Genomic DNA, 22,349 nt, shown 5'->3' on the forward strand with positions numbered 1-22,349 from the left:
TTTACAGATATAAAGAGAAAATCGAAGGATAGATAATAGACCAGTCATTGAATCAAAAGAAACAGAAAAGCATGGAATATATTTTTGAGATTATTCTAAAGAAGTTAAGAGTAGAGAATTTTTACACCTGATAGATTAGATTAATTTAAATCAGGAAATAGTTATTTGGGAATAAAACGCTGTTAAATATTTAATTATTATTTATTGTTATACATCTACACGATGAAATACATAAGTAAATAGAGACATTTCGCATATTAATTTTTATACAACTTACACTAACTCATAACATATGGCTAAATGACAGTTATCTGTCACATATTGGCACGTGGAATAAAATAACGCCTAAGCTTCAAACATATATTATAATAAAGGCACTGGTCTTATGACATTTCATATATAAACAAGATTTATATATTTTGTGTTAAGACTATTTTTAACTACTGATTACTTCGTCGAAACAACGAAGTATAGTAGCTCTAACAATGAAAGAAATTAACAGAATATTAAATGACATTTAATGATTACAGATTTTTAGAAAAGATAGTTTAGGAACGATGCAGTATACAATATATATGAAGCATAAAATTTATATAAGCTTTATTATATCAATATTCATTTATCAACTCTCTATAGGTATGTTAGGAACGAACTCCTAATCCCTCCTTAAGTTATTAAACAATCCTGTACGTTCTACGTATAAGAAGCTAATCATAACAATTTAAATATAACATAAATATTATTTTACATAGAATATAGCTAAGCAGTTAAGCCGTTTATATGCTACCGTCACTTATCCTAATAAATACTATGTACAAATCACCAGAATACGTTTTTGTTCTGTATTTAAATATTCTTTTTTCAACGTTGGCAACTTTGTTAAATGATATTCTTGATTTTTTAAATATTAAAATGGATGCGTGTATGTAATATTAATATAAAAAATGTTTACACAATTTTAAACAAAATATTGAATTAAAAATGTGTAAGTATCTTTATATTTATTTATGTACACGGTTTGTGACCAGATTTGCGTTAAATTAACTGAAACAACATAATATTAAAACTAAGGTCTACCACAAACATTAAAACAATTCAATAGATTCGAATTGGGAACATAGAGTTCCAAATTCGAATATTTGAAATTTTCGTTTTATTTAAGAAGGGCAGGTCATTTGTTTTAAAAATTATTTTGTGTTATATTTAATTCTGGCGTTAACATGGTGACACTTGAATACTGTTAAAAGAATTCCCGGGTTTTAAAGCGTTTGACGTCACTGGGGTCTTCATAATTGTTGTGTCACCATCGCAAATACATGGTCTCCTTGTTCGATTTGTAATGAATGTCTCTGTAACAAACATAACACGATAAATACATATACTTACTAAAATATTTAGTTATTATATTCCATAACCTTATTGTTTTAGAAATTATTAATATGCTACTAATTATTATACTCCCAATAGAAAAATTAATTAAACTTGTAATGCTTGTAGGGCATTTATAATAAGCACGACCATGCTTATTTTGTAATGCCAAAAATATTCAATAACGCGGTCTCTGCATCAGTTATGCATTAAATGCCATCAAACAATCGTACAAATAAAATGCACGTGGAAATGTTGAGCTGATAAAAAATGTTTCTACAATATTGAACCTTACTCTATTGTGTTAGAGACCGCTGTTGAATCGTGCTATCTCCATCACCTTCACCGCCACAAGCATTGACTACATCTACAACAATCGAGAAAAATATGTTAATAACATTCATTTGATATAAAGATGTTATAAAGACATTAATTCTCTGTCGAGCGTCAATAACTATGACTTTAAAAACGTATTTTGTAAACAATTAATTATCAAAAAACTTCTTCTAATAAATCCCAGTTATTTGTGTACATTAACCAGTGCAAATACAATCTATTGTTAGTTAAAAATTTCGAATTTTGAAACCATTACCATTGATTATCAAAAAGTATTAAGTCTTTTAAAAAATACACCGTTACAATGTTAAAAATATCACCGTTAAAATCCCAAATGAGATTTAACTTATCCCTGAAACTAAATAAAGGATTGTCCCAAGCCCTTTTTTGATGTTTTTTCGCTAGATGCTCAAGCTGGAGGCTTTCGCGAGGCATCTAAAACATCTTAAAGGGATTAACAGAAACACGTGGCCAAATCCTCGCTTATTTTTTAAAAGGTTTAAAAACTATTAACAATAAAGAAGTAGCTTTAAAAAAACACAAATTATTATTAAATTGGTATCACAGTGATGTTTCCTGAACAATTTTCTTATCATGTTTTTGCTTGTTATGTTTGCTGCTGCCTGCCAGAACGATCTAATTATTACCTCCATAAGGACTCATATAATAAAAACATTACCACACTGACACATTTTACTGTGAACACCTCACAAAAGAACAAGCATTTCATACTTCCGTTTCCTTAACGACGATTACAAAAGAAGAAGACCATAAATTCCTCACAACCATTACGCAAGTCGCAATGACATTTTCAACGCCTCACATGTAATTAGATAATGAACGTAATCAAGATTAGTTAAGAGATTAGTCCGCCCGTTAACCACGGCACATGATCTGATAAACATATGTTGCGTTGAAATGTTAATGACTCCATATTAATTATGTTTTATTTAAGTACTGTCACCTGTAGCGCGAATAATTTTCGGACGGTGGCCGTTGTGCATACGCTACGATTTTAAAATATTAGCCATATGGTTTGTGTTTAATTGCGTCAGATTATGCAGTAAAGCGATAAAAGATGATAGACATTGATGTGTTTTTTTATGTCATGGCGGGCAACTGCTGGTGGTTCGCCTGATGGTAAGCGATCACCACCGCCCATGAACATTCACAAAGGTAGTGCCTCTGCGAATGCGCTGCCTGATTTTATGGGTTACGGGAAAAGGAAAGGATTAACGACTGCAAAGAAGCAATGGACTGGATGAGGAAAAGGAAATTTATTTTAATATTTAATAAAAACAATTTAAAATGTACATGTAATTTAAATGTACTATATATTAACTTGCTTCAACCCATTGACAGTAATAAAGATACTCCGATGTATACCAAAGCATATGGCGAATTCTTGTGTATTTGCGAAATAATCAATTTCCAAGTAGCGTTTCGATACAGCAAACGCGTAAAACAATTGCACTTTACATAGAACACAAGATCGCGATGGGTTTACGTAATCCGTGCAGAAATCGCGTCGAATCCGTATCGGCGCCAAGTAAAGGGCGCAGGTGACAGCATTTATACTTCCCGATACATCGGGTTACTTCGTGAACACCCTGTATGCGACTGTGGGAACGGAACCGTTTTCGTATACAGCATGATTGTTTTATCACGACCGTAGTGTACTTTAATTAGTGTGTTTTATTCGAGCTTCCTGATAGTTATGGTGGTTTTCATAACAGTACGCTGTCGGTTTTCAATGTATGAAAAATATATAGATACAATTTTAGATAAGTACAGTTTTATGTATGCAGAAAAGCTTAAACAATAATAATGAATACATGTACACCTGTAAATGAAAAATCATACTTTTAACGAGTTAAATTAATTATTACGCACCATTATTTTCCTCTCTTTAGACTCACAATTCTCAACTCCAGCAACACATTCCTATTTTCAAACTAATTGCTAAATCAGTTAAACACCCTGTATAAGCCCTAGACTTAGAGTCAACTAATTAACCGCATTTGCCACCTTCGTCGCGAACGATTGTGTACAAACACCCATTGTCTCCGATCTACTTCAATTATACCCAATTACCTTTGCGCAGGAACATTACCTATTTGGAGCTGGGCTAAAATTAGTTCTGTTAGAATTAAATCCAGCCATTAAATTGGCCAGCTTTAGCGAACACACGAACTTTAGCTAAAAATTTGTTAACGGAATCGAAGCAATTTCAATCGAGTTGTTTTTTATTGTATATTATAAACAACGATTATTTACGTAATTATAATATTTTCCAAATCGTTTATGAAAAATTTAACAATAAATCTGTTCGTAAAATTTAAAAATAATAATTCAGCCACATGCAAAACATATTAAAAAAAAGCAAAACACCCCAACTACAGTTTTTACAAACTTGATAATATCGAGTTTGAGTAAGAAACTCGAATCGACCTATCGTCTGATACCTGATCTACACAATGACCCACTCTGCTAACTTTATAGACCATCTCGATCGTAATTAAGGTGGTAAGCCCTTTGTTATCGATACGTCAAAGGCTAGCTTAATTACGATATCTGTACGTGACTAAGATGTTCGTTTAATTAAGTGGATATAAATGTCACCGAATGTTAGCCCGTTCACACATAATACACGGCTGTTTATTATTCTGTGGTAGGGACGGCTTTGTGCATTTATAGTGGTTGATGTTCAATAAGATTCTATATGAAAATGAGAGCGTCTTTTCTAATTTAAAAGTAGAAGGAAACATTTTATTTTTTGATAAAAAAAAACAACGAATATAATAGCAAGCCAGTAATAATACGTTTATTCGATATAAATTTATTAGAATCGTTATTTTTTCGTATCCACCTACAACCGACGCGCGCTACAATCGAGTAGAATAAAAATGACGACTAGACGTAAACAAAACTATTATGAAGCATTAAAAATATAGAAAAGTACAATAAAACAGCTAGTCGTGTCGACCCCTGCATAACAGCGTTTATGAAAATTGAATAATTGATCGTAAACATCGCCAAACGTTTAACTATTTCCGCGTAAATGATCAGTACTGGGTTCATGCACACTTATTTAGCGAAATAATCAGTAGCGGTACCTCAGCGCCGTCGGCGCTCACGTACAGTGGTTCACACGATGTATGAAACTAGTGTGTTACCTACGTATGCGCTTTTCAGCTTACAGTTTTGATAGCAATGCTAAATTATGTCGAAATCTTAGAAGGGTCTCTCAAAATCTTGGGAAAGTACGGAGAATAATTGTTCAGAGTGTCGTTCATCATATCATGTATAATTTTAAAAGGATATACTTGGCTTGCGATAATAATAATTAACCACAAGAGCGTGATGTTAGAACGATATCTATATTAAGAGTAGCGTATCTATAGAGAAATGAAATTAACCAATTTTCCACATAAAATCGCACCAACCGCAACCGATCACCAATTTTTCGGTCGATCAATCCAGCTTGCCTTACGGTAACATCACGTGTCTGCGTCCCATATGCATAGAAACCGTAGCTTCGATACGGTATACATTGTTACAAATTGTGCTCATATGGGGCTACCGCGTTCGCACAGTTTCGGAAGCATTAGGGGCTATTAAGCACCGTTAACACACCGCCACGTCACGAGCTCACGATTCCGCGTGAGGGATCTATCGAGATCTCGGTAGCGGCTGCAGCCCTCCGAGTTCTCACACGGCACACATTCACGTGTGCACTGCGCTGTTTCATACAGTTTACAGCGTCATAATCTTGGTAAGCTATTTAAAAAGATAAGAGCTAGAAGTACAGTTGTGTTAAATTCAAAGACAGTATAATGCAAACAGCTAAAATTTTGATAAAAATACAATATGCCTGTATTTTTTATACGACATAACCAAGAAAAGAAATACATCCTGAAGATGATGAAAATGACTTCGCTATTAATTACTGATGCTATTTATAGAATACATGTCCTATACTACCCCTATCTTGCAATTTACTTATATTAACAATGCCATCAAGCTACGAATGAATAAATAATTGAACGATAAAACAAGCATTACAACAATGAACAGAGAGGACGAGTATGACATTATTTTGGAGACCAAGATGAATTAGCAAAACGTCATAAGCCTGTCAAGTCGGCGCTACTAGCACATTGTATGGTAATTAACCAAGTACAAGAATGTCACCATCCCACTGTTGTAGCGAAATAAATTAACAAGTTCAAAGGCCTTGTTGAGGAAGTGACAATTTCATTGTCACGGTGAAAGCTGGCAAATGATACAGAGACGAAAGATTAAATAGATACTCCGATGATTAAAACTATGCTGTGAAATAGGGTAAGCAGATGATAACAGATGTCAATGTCAAACGTGATAACTACCATCATCACTTTAATTTCTTGATTGATCATTTATACCAAAACTCTTCTATTATCATAAATGAGTTCAAAATCAAAATAGGTCTATTTTCATAAACTGGTTCACACAATAATTGCAGACAATCATATTCTTGACAAACATACTATCAATTACCTTGGGACATAAGACAAAATCGAGACACATCTTTCATTCCCACGAATTGCAAATCTTATCAGAACCAGTGTACTCATAAAATGCATTCGATACTCGCATTTTCCCATGTTAGCCTGAGGACCTTGCCTAATAAATTAATGCCTTGATTTAAGGCTTAGTAATCGACATTGTATGTAGATAATAAATTTAAACGATTACATTTATGGTATAGATAAGAATTATACAATTAAAACCTTATTTAATTACCCTTTTAGAGATATCCTTGACGATTCAAATACCTTTATTTTAAATTGCAATAACTTTTAATTGGTATTAAAGGTCGTTAAATTTAACAAATTAATGAGTTGTTTAAGTGATATGTCCATCTATGTGTTGTTTGATTACTCAATTACTTAATGAGTACGAACTACAAAAGAAACACAAGTGACTATTCCCTCCACAATTATTTCTCTTTTAACTAATTGATGTTATTCCAACCGACACGTGTAAATATGGAGAGACGAGAGACGAAACAGACGAAAAGGCCGAACTGTCAAAAATATGAAAAGCCCGACGGGAAGACCGAACTAACAAAAATGTGAAAAGCCGTGCGAAAAGTCCAAACCAAAGTATTTCAGAAACCATCCTTTGAAACCTAGTGATGCTGCGGTTATTGTAACAGTAGTAGCTAACATTCAGTACATCACAGCTGATTGCGTAGCTGATAAAGTAAGCCCTAATACGCCTCGAAGCGTCTAGCCACGGCCTTGTCTCCTGTGTCAGAGCAACCGCTAAGAATGTAGGTCGCTTGTCAAATTAACGTAACAATCCCATGTGTTACAAAATGTATAGCGAATATATATCCTCTATATGGTTGTTGTGCAGTCATGGCAAAATGTTCAGAAGTATTTAAATTTATTGTAAGGTTGAATGAATGTCTGAGGTTTTGTACGCTGGTTAGATCTTAACACTAAAATTAAAATTCAAGAGGTAAACAACACTCAAAATTCTGGACAAACTGAGGTGTAAATTTCTAACTCCAGGGGACTGAGATTAATCAATATTATTTACTTTATAGTTTGAAGAAAGGTCTGAAATGGGTAATTTCTTACACTTGTCATATAAACACTTGAATAACCAGAGATTTGCTGTATGTATAGCTACTTTGATTGAATTAGATTTAGAGTTATTTTAATTAATTTATATTTGAAATCTGAAACAGAATCTTGTTTCATTTACTTTAATAATGTGATCGAAGTTTTACAATAGTATATTACCTATGTATTAGGTTATATTTTTCATTATAAATGTTCTATAAAACAAACTAAATCATAAATTACATTCCTGAGTCCTGAGTATTTCTTGGGAAATTTCTCGGAAAACAGTCTCATTTTATGCGACTGTTTTCATTTTGACATAGCCCTCGCTGTGATACCAACTAACAAACAAAACAGAATTGAATTTTAATCAGGAAAATTTCGAATTATATTATCAAAACTTTTAAATAACATAAATCTAGTTAATATAAAAATAATACTCTGAAAATATTATGTCACTTACCTGTGCTGACGTAAATTATCCTGCCTTTTGAAACTCTTCCCACAGACCTCGCAGCTGAAAGACAGCTCCGGGCTCTTGTGGGTTCTCTCGTGTATCATAAGGTTATAGGACTTAGTGAACCGACGTTGGCAATACTTGCAGACGAACTCGCATTTTGGGCGCAGTTTACGCCTGAAATCTCTTGTGTGATCTTCGTCGATTTGCATCACGGCGAACATTTTGTCTGGGCTATGGTGCTTGTGACGGGCGGGGCTTGGGCGCCTGTTGACAATGATAACTTATCAGTTGACAGCTCTGTTCAATTATTAACTCTATGCCCTATATTAAAAGTAGAAAATGATGTGGCGCGCACACTGATAATTTTAATACCTATTTGTTTTAACGTTATGCTCGTATAATGCAGTAATTTCGTGCTTAATACTACTATTTTTAATCCACCCACAACGCACTCAATTATAACTAAAATATGACCGTAATTTCTTCTTAACAAAAAAAAAACAGTTATATCTATGCACAAATTAAAAAAAACGATATAAATAAAACAACTGTCAACGTGATACAAAACAACATGCATACACAACAAAGACAATCAACATCGCAATACGCACCTTAAAGCGTCTGAACATAAGCTACACTTTCACAAATATGACACTGCACATTAGATGAGTTACTGCTAATGAGTTATTGCAACTGGATGTGTCACGCGTGCGGCGTTAAGCGGGTGCGTTTGGCAACTGAGCGAGGGTGCGGAAACTACTGATAACATTACGCGGAAGACGCATCGCCCCCACCACGTGCGAGTGAATGAGCACTACAGAGTACAGACAGGTAGCGGGACGGTAGGCAGCGGTTCATGCAGCATACTGGGAAAATGCAATGCTAGTTGAGTCGTGAATGGCGCGCTTCAGCGTTCGCACAACGAATTCATGAGTTTCCGATGTTAGTGGCATGCTTTATTTGTTGTGTGTACATCACACAGATTTCATTAAAGAACAATACTACTGGTATACTTAACTAAACTATAAAATTGAACGTATGACAGTTGTCTTTTTCATGCGAAATATTTGAACAAAATGTACGACATTGAAATGTGATCTGAAAAATATAAGCTTTTCGTTTCCATACATCGCTTATTGTTACAATATTTTAAAAACCTCTTCGTATAAAGGGCAAAATTGTGCGGGATTTTTAGCTTAATTACAGGGACATACAGAACGTTTATACGATTGGTCGCGGTGGGAAAGTGGCCGCCAGCTCGCGGCGCTACCGTGCGTGCGTTTCAATCACGCACTTTTGGCACCGGCGCTTACGACCGCAAAATTATCGACTTCTGTTGTTATTGTGCTCCGTTCATTGCACTTTGTAAGTAAGTAAGTAAGTAAGTAAGTAAGCAAGTAAGTAAGTAAGTAATATTCTTGTATAATAATATAAAGCTGAAAAGTTTGAACGTGAGTTTCCGGAAAAACTGGAACGATTTCAAGAATTCCTTTCAAAGATGGATATGTTCGTTATTCTATCCTACTCCTACCCCTACTAATATTATAAATGTGAAAGTTTGTGAGGATGTGTGTATGTTTGTTACACTTTCACGCAAAAACTGCTGAACCGATTGCAATGAAATTTGATACATAAATAGCTGGACGACTGGAATAACAAATAGGCAACTTTTTATCCCGATATTCCTACGGGATACGGACTTACGCGGAAGAAACCGCGGGGCGCAGCTACTACTTCACTATCTATATAAACATAAAATTCTCGTGTCACAATATAAATTACCATGCTCGTCCGTAACAGCTGGACCGATTCTCATGAAATGTGTGAATGTCGGGTAAGCCTGAAAATTGACCAACATCTACTTTTCATACTCCTAAATGATAAGAGTAAGGCAGAACAGCGTTTGCCCGGTCAGCTAGTAATATACATGTATCTCGAGGCAAGCGGGAGTGGACAACAAGTAATTCATTTAAAAAAACTATCAGAATTCAACGTTGACAAACCGTTCATCCTGATGGGCTTTTCAGAAACTACATTGTACATCTATAGCTTGAATAGCTGCATGTCACGTTTACTGCACGAACTCGGTCATGTATGTAACACTAAATTGCTAACCAATAAACTGCTGAGTGCCGACATTATTAAATAAAACAAAATTCACATTAAATTTTAACTGAACCTTCAAAGGTGCGAACACAGTTATTTCACGCTTCAACGCCTGCGCCGACTTATAATTATGACATGTGTTTATAAATAAATGAGTAATAAACACTGCTTTGAAACGTCCTAAATGTGTTGAAAGCCTTTTTGACCAATGTCCTTATATCACATTTATTATATTTACTATGAAGTTGAAATATAAATACATAGGTTGCTAAATTGTAATCGGAGTAATAACCCGTGATTAGTGAACTATTTCAAAAATCTGTATCAAGAGCCCACAAAATGAACCTTTGCTTATTTAAAAATTAAATTAAATAGACATGATACATCCAGCTACACAATATCAATGTAATACAGACACAAAGCTAGACGCGAATGTCATTAAACCTTTAATAACCAAAAAACGAACTCACGACATCAAAATCGCGGGCCCATGTGATGGCAACGAAAAATCGGCAATCTAACAAATCTAAAGCATTTCGACATAACTGGCTACCATTTACGGAAGATGTCCCCTGTATACTTTTAGATAATTATCTTGTAGTCACGAAGTACACGTTTTAGTAGCTATATCATCTCTTATGGTATGAGAGATGGTTCGAGATTTATCTAGAAATTTCTTTTGATCTAACATCTGTGGAATATTAGCGAAATCGTAGGATGTTCTTTTGAGATCAGTTTTACAATGGTTTAGATAAATTTAGTTACACTGTATGTAGAAACGAATTTGAAATTAAACTCTTGCTTTGTTTTCAATATAATTTTATGGATATATTAATGACTAGCTGCGCCCCGCGGTTTCACCCGCATAAGTCCGTATCCCGTAAGAATATCGCGATAAAAAGTTGCCAATATGTTAATCCACTTGTCCAGCGGTCTACGTATCAAATTTCATTGCAATCGGTTTAGTAGTTTTTGGGTGAAAGAGCAACAAACACACACAACTTTCGCATTTATAATATTAGTAGGATTTACTATTAAACAAATTCCTTCGTGTTAATACTCTATATTAATTATCAAACATATATACACATCAAATCATATTTATGTATTAATAATATATTAGATATTGGTAACCAATAAATATTCATGTAACTCTTCAAATTTTGTATTGTCTCTTTATTTATTCCCTACAACAAACCCAAATACACTTTAACCTAACCTCAGATCTATGGCCTCTAAATGATATTAAACACATTAATTAAAAACAAACTAAGCGGATGCGCATATGAATCACAATACCCGATGTATTGGAGCAACATTCTTCAAAATTGAAACATGATTCACAGCTTGAACTATCGACCTGCCGTGATGTTAGGAAATGTACTACGCAGTGACAAATAATGGATATTCATTGTTTCTTAATTTTATGAACGTGATTGTTTTAAGCGAATAAATTATTTGTAAGTGCTCTTTGGATATTGCCATTGAAATGTCATAAATCGTTAAAAGATAATAAAAAATATTAGTTTGGAAGCGCAATAGAATTGAATATTTCGAAATTATAAGCCATTTTTTATGCTAGGTCAACAGATTTTCGATACATGTTTTTTCTTTTTCCAAAGATTATTATATTTATATTTTCATTTATCTTTTTGAGTTCAAGCTTTGTAAATATTTTAAATATTCAGTTATTTAAATGTTCTGATTTTTTTTATTTAAAGTTATACTGATACATTGTTATAATTTTTCCACACATCAATAATGAGATGATACAAAAAAATGTAAATGTTTAAATTTTGATTAATATAAAAAAAAAATTGTATCTTTCAAATTTGATATGCAAATTTTTAATCTTCCGTGTATATGACGTCATCACATAACTTTTCGTTTTTACAAGCAAAATAAAGAAACATTTTTCTGGCATGATTTAAAAACGATTTGTTATAAATTCTGAACTAAATAAAGTTAATATAGTAATATATGTCGCAATAACTCGCCTTATATCATGAGGATAACCAAACAAATAACAAATAGTACCTACGAAAGATATCGCCAAATTATGCGTCAGGAGGTGAGAAGATTGCGGTTTTCGTTTGTTTTAAAAGGTCTGAGTCAACTCACGTTCATTAATAACAGGTGAAAGGTACATCGCTACAAGATTCTTATTACATAAACTGTTATATATCAGTAGGTTAGAGTTTGTATTAGGAATATAGCATAACGCAATAATATTAAGCAAAATCATCTTAATAAGCCTTTTATTTGAAAGGCCAATTTAAATAAACCAGCTGTTAAAGAAAACTGGTAGAAAATATGGTCGTATGAAAAGATTTTTTTTATTAATAAATACAGTATTGTAATATGTCAGAAAAACAGATTATAAATGGCATGCATCACAGAGAATTTTATATAACTCACGGTTATTAGATAGATACATACTTCTGTCTAGTTCTTGTGGTTTATTTTTAAATTTAAATAATCTCACGACATTTCTTTCGACACGAATACAAAATATAGACAGGATTGGAATTATCTGATACCTAAAACAGAAGTTTAATCTTAACAAATACTTTAATTCCAAATAATAATATAGTTACTGACGCAATTTTCTATAATTGAATATGTATATTTGAATATCAATTTCCACGCAATAGAAATACCACAGGAGTATAAAAGATATTACATTTTACCGTAATTCTTTACGATGTGTTCGCAAATCATAAAGGTAACAATATACTTATTTAGCAAAAACTGCAGCTCTCCAGTTAATCACGAAACATTCCACAAATTAATAAAAGTGCATTTAAAACGAAATTATTTTTCCATTGTGAGCAACATAGTTGAAACTGTTAAGCACTACAATGCTTCTTTTAAGTGCATTGCGTAGTTTTCGTTTTACTTTGCGCTGGCAATGTATATAGATATTAATAGAAGGAGTCGTGTCGCATAAAATACGATAGGAATTAATTTTTTAAAGCGTAGTTTTGAAAAAACACATATTTTTTATCCTGTGACTAGCATGATACATATTTAGAATTAATTTTATTCATCCATTTATATCTGGACTTTGTAAAAACCGAACAACAGAATTATATTAGAATGTTTTATTGAAAAGTATATTCTATTTTATTTATTTTCTGCCACATTTTTTTAATTTAATATTAAACTTCCATTACAATTGATCCTTTTATAAATGGAGAATGTATATGTGCATACCCAAGCCCATCAGGGAAAAACCCTGGGTTATTTCAGACTCCTACTGCAACCCAAATAAGCATCACTATGTTCCGTAGAACTGCTTTCAACTAAGGAGTCCCGTGTGTTAAAATGCCTAACAAATAATCCAAGCAAATTTTATTATTTTCATAGCTGTAATATGCATGAGATATAAGCTATTCATGTAGGTAACTATCTCCATAGACAAATCTCAAAACGTTTGAAGCCAAAAGAGAAAATCAGATGTTGAAAGAGATGAAAGGGAATTCATCAAGTTATTGTATCTATAGACGTGTCTAATGTGAACACACACAATAATAGGTCTATTATTGTGTGCTTATTGTTCGCTTGCTGAGTCAGCGTGAGTTGGAATTTAGCTCTTGGACTATTGGTTGAAAGTTTAAATTCGCTTGATGATTGTGATTTGGATACAGCGCGAGCTTATAACAGGATACGTGAATTAAAAGTTTTTGAGATATTGAATTATAATGCATTTAGTTGTTTTATGAAGAGCTAAGGTCAATATATACTAAGGTCAATATATAATTTAATAACTAACTAAACAATCAGAGAAAAATTGTGTATCAGTCGATTGATCAAAACTTTTACCAACCCACACCTGGCCTGCGTCATATGTTATTTATTTTTCTAATCACAAATAGTTATTTGTATAATAAATTGTATATACTTAGGTAGTAAAGTAATGCCTAAAGGCTCATACAAGATATCTTTTCTGACAGTGAAGAAAAAAGCTGGGCCGATGATGATGGTCATTTAATGTTCTAATATATAAAATTATCGTGTCACAATGTGGTTTTCATACTGCTCCGAAACGGCTCGACCGATGATTCATGAAATTTTCTGTACATGTCGGGAAGGTCTTACAATTGGCCAACATCAGTTTTTCATACACCTAAATTATAAGAGTAAGGCCGAACAGCGTTTGCCAGGTCAGCTAGTAATTATAAATAAAAATACATCATGACAAATTGAATTAAAAACCAACGTTTACTCATATTTGCTATATAAACTTATTATACAAAATGTTTACGAACTGTAATAAAATTATATCTATGAAACGATAAAATTCACAAATGCTTTATAGTTTTAAACATCTTAGAACTCGTTGCAAAAACGAATGCTTACACAACATATTAATGGTCTCCATGAAAAAGTGAAGGATGCTTACTCCTCAGCTAATAAACGCAAAATAACAAGCCATAATGCCGGCTCAGAACGATTAAAGCCTCGACAGTAAATTAACCATATTTTAACTCATTCCCCGCCATAAATATCATTACGAATAAAATGGATTGGAATAAAAATATCTCGTGCTATGCGCGTGCCCTTGTATTTCAACACAATTTTATGTTTATCATTCCATTTGACATTTTTACGAACAATGACTCGTGTTCTCCCTCGCGCTGATAGGGATCGCCGCGGTGGTGAGAGGGATGGAATGCAATTGTTGACTTGTCCTTAAAATTTTGAATAGAATGCCGAGTATGAGCTGAATCACGTTGTAATAATTATGCTTTTATAAAAGATTTTAATGCATTTATAATTTACGCGGTATGTTTTGTTTTTTTTTTATAAATGGACCGTACCTACATTTATATTTTACGAATAAAAGTATCGTATCACCTCAATGCTTTTGTAATAGTTCGTACCTACGTGGATATGCTACTAATATTATAAATGCGAAAGTTTGTAAGGATGTGCGTGTGTTTGTTGCTCTTTCACGCAAAAGCTACTGTATCAATGGCAATGAAATTTGGTACGTAGACAGCTGGATAACTGAAATAACATATGAGCAACTTTTTCTCCCGATATTCCTACGGGATACGCACTTACGCGGGTGAAACCGCGGGGCGCAGCTAGTTTCACATAAGGCATAGTAAAATTGAAAATGTTTGATTCACCAAATATTATAGGATTATTTCTTTAAAAATATGAACTTTTATAACACAATTTTTTTTAACCTTTTTATCAAATGATACATTATAATCAATCAAGTTGATTATAACTTATCTCAATTTTAGCAAAATATAATGGGTACATTATAACTTAATTTAAATTCAAGCTGTACTAAGCCGAGACCAAATTATAATATACAAATGAGCGAGTGAGCAAAATAACGAACAGTTTATGTACCGCGCGTTCTCACAGGAACGGTATGCGCAGGCGACGGACAGCGCGAGGAATGGAGTCGACTGTGAGCTTTAAAAATATTTAAGTGGTTGCATTTTTAAATTAATGTGATTATTGGTGATTTGTCGAATCACAGGTATGAATCATATAATATTACAGTATTAGTGTACCAAGGTCTCATTTTAAGTAATTACTTCTGATTAGGTTCCTTGTGCTTTACCAATACATATCTAATTTTTTACATACGCTTTTTAATAAAATAGTTTAGAATTGTTTATTTTAATAAAATAGATAATTCTAATATCCTTATTCAAATTATTCTCATGCCTTATATACAATTCTTCAATTTCGGATATTTTGTATAGGGATCATGACACTTTAAATAAGTGGATCGTTTTTTGTTAAGCCAATATAAATTAGAAAAAAAAAAATTCAAACGCCTCTCCATTCATTCCTCTGTCGTCTGATCAACGTATCTGAGTGCCTGATATATTGGACTCTCGGCCCGATAGCCTCCGGCAACGCTTCGCCCTCCCTGCCCTCCGGCTTGTAATCCAGCTCGCTTAACACTTATATAAAAACACATTCATTTACTATATGGGTTTCTTTTTAATTCTATAGAGCTTATTTTCGTTTAGTAATAAACATCTGTTATTTCTATTTTTATTTCAATTACTTAACTGTTGAACGCTTCGCAGTTTTTTTAATTGATTTAAAAATATATATTATAGCCAATTCAGTTAACAGTTTCATCTGAAGAACAAAGATTTATCGAAATTATAGCAATTAACGAATTAACAAAGACGCATTAATAACAAATTCTAAACAGAAGAAAAACATAACCAATAAAAGAAATAAATGATATCTCGTTCTCAAAATTAAAAAAACAACTCTCAATAAAATGCTAATGTAAAAGAACAATATTATCCCGCCTCTTTGGTAAAAAAAAACGTGAATGCATATAATCTGTAGACGGTTTAAATTTGAAAAAGGAACGATTTGCATACAAAACATCCCCATACGAATCCCCTCGGGATACGGCGGCACGGTAGCACGTACATATAAAAACCTATATACGTATACGCACACACACGCGAACAGACGGCTACTGGTTTACGCGGCGGCCAATCAAAGACGTGATCACTTTTATATGAGCCGTTGATGTACCAATGTGTACTCCGTTTTTTACTGGTTACAATCGCCCTTAAATTCTTTTGGAAACGAGTTTTTACCTCCTTACTAACATTATAAATACTAAAGAGTATTTTTGTTTGTCTGTCTTTCACGTCGTAACGGAGTGATTTTATATGTTTTTTATTTGTGAAGATAGAACGCTTTATAGTGACATAGGTTACTTTTTACCGCGGTGAAACGAATATACCTATGAGATATAATACCTATGAGAATTTCTTATGATCCCACGAGCAAAGCCGCGGGCGTAAAGCTAGTAGGAGGTAGAAAATCTAAAAATACTCGTACGTTTTCAAATGAGAATCTACTAAAAATAACGTTTTTATTTAAAAATGTTTTTTATTTATATTTCACAGATAGGTATGCTGTTTCCAAAATAGATTAATAAAAAAAACTGTTTTAAAATAAAGAATACAACGATGGCAAATTTATTAAGCATTAGTGAAATGTTACTAGACTATAATTAAACCTTTAAGACGACCATAAAGACTGCATCGTGATCATGAAGTTACATAATTGATCATCACGAAGTTGGCCTGCGGTCTTAATCCCAATATTATGCTACTAAATACTTTAGGCAATTAAATATAGCTCTAATTCTATTATTTGTTTGTTGTTAAATTTATTATTTGACTAGCTTTCCGCCCGCGGCTTCACCCGCGTTGTTATAGGAAATACCAAGAATGAGATGTTTCATTGCTTGAATTTAACCTAGTAGTAGGTCGGTAGCCGATAGGTAGTATTTCTATATGTAGTAGGTGAGTATTTATATATGAATTAGTTATAATCATAGAAAGTGTTATTCAGAAATCTTAGAACGTTTCTTTTGTAAAAAAAGAATCTACAGATTCCGTAAAACGCGAATAAAAAGCTGCCAATGCATAAAAAACAAACAATAAGATTCAAAATAAGAACGCGCGTAAATCCGGCTACTGTTCACCAATCAAACGAGAGGGCGTGGCGCGTAACACGGCAGCCGAATTAGAAAGATTATTTAAAAATGGAACTTTTACTTTTTTTAGCGATTACGACGCGTGGGAGGAACTTTCTATCGCCCGGAGGTTAATTCTCGTGGGATACTTTAACGTCTTACGTTCTCTAATTTTAAATCTTAAAAGCGATAACTATAGTTTACATGTGAAGTTTACGTATTCCCATAAACACCGTTGATTATTCTAACTATATTTTCGTCTGTGAACACAATGTATAATCTGTTTACTTTGCAAACACCGAAATCGACCGCAAACGGTCAAGCAGCAAAAACAGGGCAGGTATGCATCACCTGTGGCGCTTCCTGTCAAATGCCTGGCCAGAATAGCGCCGGTGCGAACTGGCCTTAGCAAACATTCAACAATCAATGGGCCGACATGAATGAACGTGTGAAGTGTACTCTAAATAAAGTAAACTGTACCTTTTTACTCAATTGCAGATATGTCAAACCTTTTTTACACTCTTATCAAATTTTGTACAATATAAAAACAATATTGATAACATATTTCTGCTATAATGTTGGCTATTGACAGAATACGTGTATATTTAATCATATTCTAGTCATGTCTCATAGTGTCAATTTGAATTATGTACCGTTTATCACCCACATTTCATTCTCTAACTGTTTACGCAAGATAAATGTGCTCGAACGTCGAATTCGCAGCAATAAATTAATAGAAAAGCCCTATTCAAATAATAAAGATAAACGCGTTATTCAATTAGGTACCTATAGGCATAAATGCGTTATCAGTTAGCCTTATGTTACTTAGGTAAGTTGATTTTATTATACGCAGTTAATGTTATCGCTAAATGAAGTTATCAGGTACGCACGTCGGGATGTTCAAAGGGTAAAAGCATTCAGTCCAACTCGTGCGCAAACAAAGCTGTGCGATAAGCTATCGATGAACGGATAGGATACAACCACAGATTAACTACATACTTGCTTGAACAATTGTACTACATACACTTACCTATGCAATTTTAATTGCCCTGTGAGCGGTGCTATTGTAAGATCTATGTTTGCTAATTAACGGGATTCGTTTCACAACGATAAAATACACATTATATTAAAGTTTAAAGAATTTTAAAACGTCTGTTAGATTATTAAATTAACAAAAATCTATCTAAACGATTTTCTTTTAAGGTTTTTCACCCCTATGCAAAGTCCGCCGTACAAACTATTTGTTAGTATTTAACCATTTAACACATCCCAGAAAGGAATTCGTTTATCTATAGCCACGCTTAGATAAGCTTAGCCGAAACTTTTGTCTTTATCTCAAGCAAACAAAAATTTCCTGTTGCACTCCTCAAATTATATATTATGATGGCGTTATGTACAAATGCGGCTATTGACTTTGTAAACACGTAATCGTTGTTCCTATAGATGTGCGTAAGACACGTAACCTTTGATATTGTCATAAAAAGTGTTTGGAATATAATCATTCACGATCAAATATGGAATAGAATCATTTTCTTTTAATAATTCAAACCATAGAATGCCTATTATGATTATGAACCGCTTCTATCTGTGTAAACAAACCCCATACGTTTATGTATTCAGAGCCACAAACATGGCGTCCAAGAACAATCAATTTCGTGTCCCCGTTCGATATTACGAACGCATTATTAATGGATACACGAGCGGTCGGCGGCGTTATGACAAAAGCGATTCTGACGATAAATAATCATTGTCTTCAGACATTATTCCACCCTGTGGCTCGTAAACATCCACCGATGTGTTAATACGTGCCGCGTATGTGACAGTTACTTTTTGTGCTCTTCGGCAGATTTAAAAGAAAGTGACGTTGTTTGCGCCCCGCCGGGCCCACGGCATTCAAAACATTCCAAGTTCAAATTTTCAAATTTCGAACGTTTTCCTTTTTTGTTTTTGTTCGGTCGACTTTCGTTCTTAATGTTTATGTTTGCAAGTCATAGTTTGATAAATCGATTGGTTTTGTGCCCGTTTTATATAATTTTAACTCTGACCTGGCATGTTCTGCTTTCATTGCAGAAAGCAATTTATACATTACATTTCAAGTATAACTTATTACAAAAGATCTTTTAATTAAACGTTATTATTCCCTCATAGGTACTGTATATGCACTTCTGTTTTCACCAGCTTATTATAAAATATAAGATATTTAAAATACAACTAATATTGATTCCACCAACGCGCTCTATAATAAATACGAATCTTATAAAAACACTAGGTAACGTTTAAGCTAATATATAATTATAAACACATTAGAACGCAAAAGCTGAAATTGTTTTTACGTAACCTATAATTTACTTCAATAAAAGACATTAAAGGTGTAACACGCAAAACGACTGTATATGTTATTGACTTTAGTATCAATAGAGCTTTTTAATTAATAAGATAAAACAATGAATAACAATAGTTTAGAGAACAGATATTTTAATTATCGTTTTATTTAAATGCGGAAATTAAAAATTAACCCAAACATAAAATTCCGCTACCTTATAAAACTGGTAGCATAAAATCGTACTTATTAGAGAACAAAATAATAAAAAACGTTCATATTTTGAAAAAAGTATTAAAAATATACATTTATATGCAAATTCAAATAAATCGTTAGGATTTTATGCATTTGATGCAAACAGTACCCGCGTTTGCGAAATATGAATCGGATACATTTTTATGGTGAAAACAAGCGATTCCTCGCGTGTTTTTATCATAATTTTATACGCAAATGTGACAAATATTTTCTCATTGCGTGCTGTTTTTTAAATGACAATATTTTAAGAAAACAGTGATGCTACATGACATGCTCTCGGGCTACATGAAATCGACTTCAGTTATAAAAATGTAAATTTTTGTCGCCGCGGGCCAGCGATTTAACATCAATTTAAATTGATACCCGAATCATGTCGTTTTTTCACAATAACATACGCATATTTAGAACTGTGAACACTTGAAATCTTGTAGTATGTGTAATGCGGTTGTTTGTTAATACAGCGTGAAATGAGATTGGACTTTTAATAATGATAGTTGTCGAGAAGGAATAGAATTATTCTGGTTTTTATAAGTTTTAAAATATATCTATTGTAATATATATATCGAATATTATAAGGAATGTAAATAACTTTACTATTTGCATTTTAAACTTTGAATTTTCATCATTAGTGCCATATTAGCATCGAATGAAAAAAATATTTGAGTTGAGAAATTTCTCAATATAAAACGTATAAATAACAATTTTTAAGAACTAACACATGACATTGCAATATAAAATTCTTGTGAATTCACCTGTCTACACCTATAGAATATCATTAAATCTCTTAAGTTTGTATGAAAATCGACAACATAACACAAATCTCACGGGAACCTACATTAAGGGCGTCAAAAAGCACACCTAATGATGCGTGAAAAAACTCAAGTTGGACAAAAGTAACGAATTAAACGATTCCCGTACGTGTAATCTTTTGAAAGGAGACCTTTTTGAAGACGATTCCTCTTTTATTGTTAAATAAACCATAAATCGTTATAAAATGGACACAATTCTACATTGAATGGGATTCAAGTCGGATGCTTTAGATAGAAAAAAATGTATGAAAGACATATTTTGAATAACGTTTTTTTGGAATCTAGCGCCAAGAGGCGCTAAGCGGGAACCGCTCTATAAATCTAACGATTTTATTTCGATATTTTATTAGGTATAGGTCAGTATGTTTTAGTAAATACTTTCGAATAAATTATGAACAATTCTGATTAAATCATGGCTCGTAACTAATTTTCGAAGAATAATTGATTAAAAACACTTGAATGAGTTGGAATGTAAAATCACACACAATGAACCTCATTGGAAATGACGTTTTGCTGCGTTCAAAACCATTTCGCTGAATAAATAAATTATCTTATCAACTCTAACACTAGTCTGACATATATAACAATTCTGACATATTAATAAAACATGCAAAAATATCAAATAGCTGTGAAATACTAGTAGTAAAATACGTAGATATACATTTTACGACCGTATAAACATAAATACATTTGCAAGTCAAATCGATCTCTCTCTTAATTGTTTCGTCAGATTCATTATTATTTGAGATTATCTTTCGAGATAGCAAGCGACTGGAGGTGGTGCATCCCTTATCTCCGATCTCAGGAACGCGATATTAAGAGAGTTTCGATTTAGTTAAAAAATTATTAAGAGTTTGGTGTACTCACTGTGTTTGGGCGCGAACGACAGGGTTTTAATACTGATTAATGGTTATTTTTACGTATAAATTAGTCGGCTGCGCGGCGTAGACTGTTCGAGTGCAGTAAAAAACAGTAATTTATTAGTGGCGACTTCTCGTGTTGGCACGGGCTTAACGAGTGTGTGGCGTGCGCTGCGGTGGACGGAAAAAACTGGCTCGCCTGGTACGTAGCTCGAGCAGCAGTGGCCTGAGGAAGAATAACCCCAGGAGTCGATGGGAGCTGCCACCGCTTCCGAACGCGCCCCGCGCCCCGCGCCGCGCCCCCTCGCCGCCCGCCCGATACAGATCACGCATTCTACGAATACCTTTAACTACGGCGCTGGCGATCGCCTGCCATCTTTGTCGCTCCTTTGCCGATGATACGTTGGATGATCGCGCGGGTCGAAGGGGGCCTGATGAACGCTCTGCAGAAGAGCAGGAAGCGTCTTAGTTCACCGAGCAAAGGTCACACGGGCTAAGCGAGGTGGACGACGCAGCGCTGTGGAAGTCGCGTCGAAGTAGCTGCGCGTGCGCAACACCGGCAGCGCCCACATGACCGGTCGCCCGGCCGCGCGGCCTCGCGGAAAGATAGCCGTCCCTCTCTCGCGTACCGTTCCGCGGCGGTCTCGCTCTCGCACAGCGACGTGGAAAAATGTATCTAGTTCTGTCGAGGCGACGCGACGCGGAGTGCAGTAGCAGTGAAGTTTTTTTTT

The 22,349-nt window shown here is 33.8% G+C and overlaps 1 protein-coding gene across 3 annotated transcripts; it reads right to left on the minus strand.

Annotated features, from left to right (window-relative positions):
- Positions 1–210: 210 nt before the first annotated feature.
- LOC119839975 (protein drumstick) lies at positions 211–22,155 on the minus strand. Of its 3 annotated transcripts, none has more exons than XM_038366447.1 (4): positions 21,963–22,155; positions 7,783–8,043; positions 1,664–1,735; positions 211–1,349 (listed from the first exon to the last, which is right to left on the minus strand). In XM_038366447.1, exons 2-3 carry the CDS (start codon positions 7,998–8,000, stop codon positions 1,711–1,713), a joined length of 243 nt encoding a protein of 80 aa, XP_038222375.1. In that variant the 5' UTR covers positions 8,001–8,043; positions 21,963–22,155; the 3' UTR covers positions 211–1,349; positions 1,664–1,710. The 3 variants fall into 3 exon arrangements, with proteins under 3 accessions (XP_038222375.1, XP_038222374.1, XP_038222376.1); XM_038366446.1 differs by lacking the exon at positions 21,963–22,155 and adding an exon at positions 21,626–21,855; XM_038366448.1 differs by lacking the exon at positions 21,963–22,155 and adding an exon at positions 8,391–8,527.
- Positions 22,156–22,349: the final 194 nt, after the last annotated feature.

The sequence above is a fragment of the Zerene cesonia genome, chromosome 5, assembly GCF_012273895.1.
Source record: "Zerene cesonia ecotype Mississippi chromosome 5, Zerene_cesonia_1.1, whole genome shotgun sequence".
NCBI lineage: Eukaryota > Metazoa > Arthropoda > Insecta > Lepidoptera > Pieridae > Zerene > Zerene cesonia.